We start from the raw sequence: 5,607 nt of genomic DNA, 5'->3' as shown, positions 1-5,607 counted from the left end.
GGATTAGCGTTTTTATTCAAGTGTTTTTTAAAAACCAATGTACTGACACACACACACACACAGTACTATTTAATAAACAAGCATTCTTCTCTTTGAACTGTGAATTTGCCACATATTGTGGTTCTATGTGAATACAGACTTCTTGGTATAAAAAATGAGTCCAGAGATGCATAAGCAGGAAACAGTATAATTTATTTTCAGTTCACAGTGCATACATTATGTGCAGTTGTACCAAGTTACTCATGAATAGCACATTAGATTGACCTCAGGTGTTTAAGACATTTTCTCTGCAATGAGAACATGCAAGTGTGCACAGAATCAGAAAATCAGTAAATGGCAATAGAGTTAATTATCATTACAAAAAGTTGGTTACTTTAACGCGCCCAAGGTCATCACTACTCTGAAATGTTGTTTTTTTTTAAATGTGTAGTTAAGGGGAAGTGATGTTAATTAATTTGTAAAGTTGAACATGTGTTCTCACTCCATATTACCTCAGTAAACGCTGCTACATAATCTGTTACCTCCCACTCACTCCAAATTAGTAATTTCAGGACAAATGTGCTCACTATATATTTACTAATTACTTTACCCTCTGTTGTTAGCAGATAATCATGTATGCTTAGTTATCACAAGCCTGCAGACACTGAAATGCCAATCCACTGACAATGTCTTCATTCTTGTACAACATTAGTGTAAACGGTAAAAGAGGGACACTTAAGCTTTTCATATCACCCTTAACAGCAGCTGACCGCTCAAGTATTTCTTCCCATAAACCTCTACGGATAAGATTTACAGTAACCAGTAAAGTAGAGATTACTTCTTCAACATAAAATGCAAGGCAGATGACATTTAACTTTACGACACCCAATGCAAGGCAGGGCCAATGTTATTTCCATCATTCTCAATTTGATGGAAGAGCTAAATACTGAAATAAACATTTAAACCAACAGAAGAGACCACATCTGTAACACTAAACTTAACAAAATCATAGTATACAACATGTACAGGTACATACATGCAGATACAACAATTAGTATTGTACCATGTGCTTATTTTGATTAGAAGGTGTCAAATGCTTCTGAACATGAAAGGCTACATGGGACATTTGTTAATATTCTATTTTTTTCTTCCAAAAATAAAATCTAAAACATTCAAATATTAGGTGTCATCATTTTCTACAACATACAACACCAATCATATGTTATCCATGTAAAATAAACTCAAGCCAGCAAAAATACAGTCTATTCAGTTGAAAATAATTTTTCATCAATATGAAATCAACTAGAGAAACTCCTCTGAGAAATGTTTTTCAATATAGTTAGCTCAGAATGAGTCTTCAAGGTTGGTTTTTTTTTAAAGAGAAAAGAACAGAGGGCACAAACTATACATGTAACCATTTATTAGTACAAGCAAGGAAAGTACCTAATTTACAAAAAGTCAAATAACCCAGAGAAATTCAGAGATGTTCTCTTAAATACAGGCAGGAAGATTCCCACCGGCCACCGCAGCAAAGAAAAACACTGAGTAACTCCAGCTGGACTGCAGCCGAAACTCAAAAACAAAACAGCTATAAAAGCAATGCTAGTACCCAAGTTCATTTCAGGCCAGTTTCTAAAAACCAAAACAGGTTTTGTGTCTGTTTATCATATAAATACCATAACATCCAATGATTTAAGGTGGTCTAAAAACATTGCATACACCTCCTTTCTATAATACTCTACCTTGTTCTGATTATACTGAGTGGTACTCTTGCTGTATAAGGCACACCATACACACCATTTTGTCAGTAACACTCATGGACACACCTCAGCTCACACACAGTTAAATAGACTTTCATATTTTTACTTAGGGACACGAGGCTTACTCCCACTAGAAACTAGCTTGATTGTGATTATTTTTCAAGTAGAATCGTGCATTTTTACGTCATAACTGTTAAAGAGAACTGACCTTTTTTTGACAATTTAAATATTTGCATAGTAAATACGTTTTTTAAAGTGTTTACAATGAATAAGGCCAGTGCAGAGTTCGTTCTGGAGTATGTTTTTTTCTCTCTCCTTTTTGGAATTACTAGGACTGATTCCTGGGCTTTTAGAAGCACGCCAAAGACTTTATGAGCAAATCGTTAACGCAGAGCAGCACTCAAAAAGCAGAGAAATAGCTGCTATTAAACTGCCACACCGACTGGCGTCTGCCATAAATCATAAGAACAACGAACCATAAATGTAATAATCCCAACACAAGCACAAGAAAAAGCTTTCTTCTTTCCTCTAGGTTTGTGGCAGAGAATGATGGGAACCCACAATTTCTGGACGCGGCGTTTCTCTCCACAGGAGAGTCTGTTATGGAAATACTTTGGACTCTGTACACATTACATCCATGTAGCTACTCTCCGAGGAGAACCGTATTGCTTCATTACAGTACAATCATCAACACTGCATTACATAACAGTGCGTGAGTCCAACCTACAAGGACAGAGAGTGACAGAGACAGACAGAAAGAAAAACACACCGAGTTATGTGATAAAGCTGGTGATATTGCATATCTTTCTTAATATGAACAAATAATACGAAAGGACCACAAACCAACAAATGCATTATTTAATCATGTTTGAGTAACATTTGCTAAAAGTGTTTTAAAAACTAAAAATTAAACAATATGTGTGTGCTCTACTTGATATTTTCAGTAGGAAGAAATGGGCTCGGGGACTGGTCCAGAAAGAAGTTTGAACGCATCGTGAGAGGGAGTAACGCTTTGTTTCATAGGACAGTAAGAAAATGCAGAATATCACCGGCCTTATGCTTTAAAGTTCACCTTTTCCACATCCATTCCAAATATTGTTGAGGTTGAGAGTGAAAGTTAGATGTGCTGAAAGGACGTAACGACAAAAAATTAGGAGAGACAACATTAGGGGAAGAGTGATGATGGTGGAAACACTGACACTGGCATTTTAAGATCACTCTTCAGAGTGACAGAAGTGTCCTGAGGAACACAGGGAAAGGACAGAGAGAGGTTTCTACATGCACATCTCATTATCTGGAATGCAATTAAAAACAGCAGCTTAAAGCACATCATATACATATATATTAACTATTCTATTAATCCAGAGAAATACAGTGCTGTCTAAGAACTATTCACTGTTGCATTTAAGATCTGAGAGTATCAGAGATTCTGATTCCAAAGTACCTGTTATGGTATCTATAGATTAAGACACCAGAGAATCAAAAGCAAATCACATGTCCACTTAAGGCATGGTGATAAAAAAAACATGTATAATACACAGTGTATAATTTGTTTTAAAGGCCCAAGTGGACTTTGTGTCTGGAAAATCCTGTCTAACTTTGTTGTTTTTGCTCAAATGATTTTTAGTACTCAATCTACAAGTGGAAATTTAATTTGATCCTGTAAAACGTTTGGAACAGTAAGTCTAAGACTGACATAACAGTGTGTTGAGAAGACATCATCCCTTTTTTAATCCTAACAAAGCACTCACATCTTTTCTAAAAGAAAATGAAAATTCCTCCATTACTAGTTGGCTACTTAAATTTGACCCAAATAATTTATGGGTCTTTTCTTTCAGGTAAATATGTTACAAGATGAAAAAAACAACAACACACAGTTGTCCATAAATTTAGATGATTACAGACTGAAATACTATGATGAGCAGTAAACACAATGTTAAAGTATTCTTCTGATCAAGTCTTTCTTTTTTGTAATTGAATTCATAAAGTTATATCTATTTAAAATAAGTTGGAGGGTACCTCAAAACCACAAGAAAAATCTCAAAATATGGCCTCAAGTTTGTGTTTTTTAAGTGCTGCTCTCTCAGTTCACAAAATCATTCACTTGTTTTATGAACGTGAAACTTTATAAAATCCTAACTTGTCATTTTAGCAGAGTATCCAATTCACTCAGAGTAAAATCACCTATCTTGCACTGGAAATGAAAAAATCCGCCACTGTAGTACCATTATTTTAACATGTTTCCAATGCAAATGAATGTACTGCAAGTCTTTTTAAAGAAAAACATTAATTGCAAGAAAACAGACACTGGCATAAGTTTTCGCTTTTGTTGATAGACTTCTATTTTACACAGAAATAACATCGGAAGATGAGAGGACACCTATTCATCTCTTCGTGTTTCCTGCTCTAGAGGTTGTGAGTATCTGTTTGTTTCTGCCTGTATGACATCAAATGTGTTCACAATTTTTTCCTGATAGCTGAGCATCAAGAGTAAAAGGTTCAGTACCGATCATGCTCTCTGAGACTGCAGCTAACTGTAAAAGAGGAACTACAGTGAATAGATTTCAGTAGAAACTGTGGCATTTTACAGACGCTGGGTCTTTGACGTCCCTACGACTCGTCTGTGGCTTTGCCCTGGACCTGGTGGTGACTGTTGTTGCAGTGAACCTGTGAAAGTTGCAGGCTGGTGTGGAGGACTGAGCCGAGGCAACACATGGACTCAATCTCCTCGAGGAGGCCTTGATCCTGCACCACAGCCGCCCCTGAGCCTTTAGCCTGACCCAGACACAGGCCGAGCCCCAGGAGCCCCTCCTTGGACACCTCTTTCTCCCACGGGACCTGCATAGCTGAGTGGCTGTTCCTTGACGGGTTCCCTTGACCCTCCTGTCGGCCCTTGCTGCCCTGCCTCTGGAGGGCTTTTTCCTGGTAGTGCCTCACTGTCTCCTTGGACAGCACCTTCCTCCTTAGGACGCTGGTGGGGGAAGACAGGTTCTGGGCCTGAGGAAGCTCTGTGCTGGCTTGGGGGTCCGAGATGGTCCGAGATCGGCCTGCTGGTACAGGAGAATAGTTTGGGTGTGAAACAGATGCTGGAGAACTGTAGGTGTGAGAGAGATTGGAAGATGGCGGCATAGGTGTAACTCTATGGGACAGTAAGGGCGAGTAGGAGAAGCGGTCTCCTGGTTGTCGCCCTAGAGGTAGAGTGTGAAGGTCAGAGCTGGGTTGATGAGGATGTGACATGGAGATGTCAGCGTCCTGGGCTGAGGGTGTCGATGTGATGATGGACACAGCAGGAGCTGTCGCGGGTTTCTTTGACACCTTCATGCTGCTCTTGTTGGGCTGTCTGCGCGGGGATGGGGGAAGGTGTTTTCCGTGGACTGCACTGTCATCCTGGCCCATATTCCAGCCTCCCTGATCCATGCCTCCACCACAGCCACTCTCATCCGCAGGTTTACATTCACCAGAAGGTGTGGGCTTGCTCTGGAACAGAGGGAACAAGGAAATGCTATTAAACTAATTTGTTTAATTTTTAAGAGGCCTACGTGTCATCAAATCTGCCCTCCTGAAGTCTGTGGGTGAAAACAGTAGTTCCTGTGCATCTTAACACCAACATTCTGCACACTGATAAAAGTGATGTTGTCACAACCAATATGAATAGCTCTGGTCCTTATGAGCAAAATGAGCTGTCATACATGGCTGTAAACCCTCCTTGTGTGTTGTTATAGCAATCCAAGCAACTTGTGAGCATTAAAGTTTGGTTGAGTCCCATTCTACTTCATTGGGGAACAAGTCTGGAAAAGAGTTTGCTACATAGCTGCCTTTTCCCTTTATTGGTCATGATGCTTCAGTAGGTGTGGACTTTTGGTTCAGT

The 5,607-nt window shown here is 39.2% G+C and overlaps 1 protein-coding gene across 3 annotated transcripts in view; it reads right to left on the bottom strand.

Annotated features, from left to right (window-relative positions):
* Positions 1-171: 171 nt before the first annotated feature.
* dennd1b (DENN/MADD domain containing 1B) overlaps positions 172-5,607 on the bottom strand; it is a 108,802-nt gene continuing 103,366 nt past the window's right edge. For all 3 annotated transcript variants that reach the window (XM_038715459.1, XM_038715460.1, XM_038715461.1), the window contains one exon: positions 172-5,216. In XM_038715459.1, coding sequence (XP_038571387.1) covers positions 4,350-5,216 — 867 coding nt within the window. In that variant the 3' untranslated portion in view covers positions 172-4,349. The remainder of the gene's footprint in view (positions 5,217-5,607) is intronic.

Source organism: Micropterus salmoides, unplaced genomic scaffold (assembly GCF_014851395.1).
Source record: "Micropterus salmoides isolate LMB-PRFRI ecotype aquatic unplaced genomic scaffold, ASM1485139v1 Ms_hic_scaffold_13, whole genome shotgun sequence".
Lineage (NCBI taxonomy): Eukaryota > Metazoa > Chordata > Actinopteri > Centrarchiformes > Centrarchidae > Micropterus > Micropterus salmoides.
Note: the sequence above shows the minus strand (reverse complement) of the source record. Positions and strands in the feature narration are given on the sequence as shown.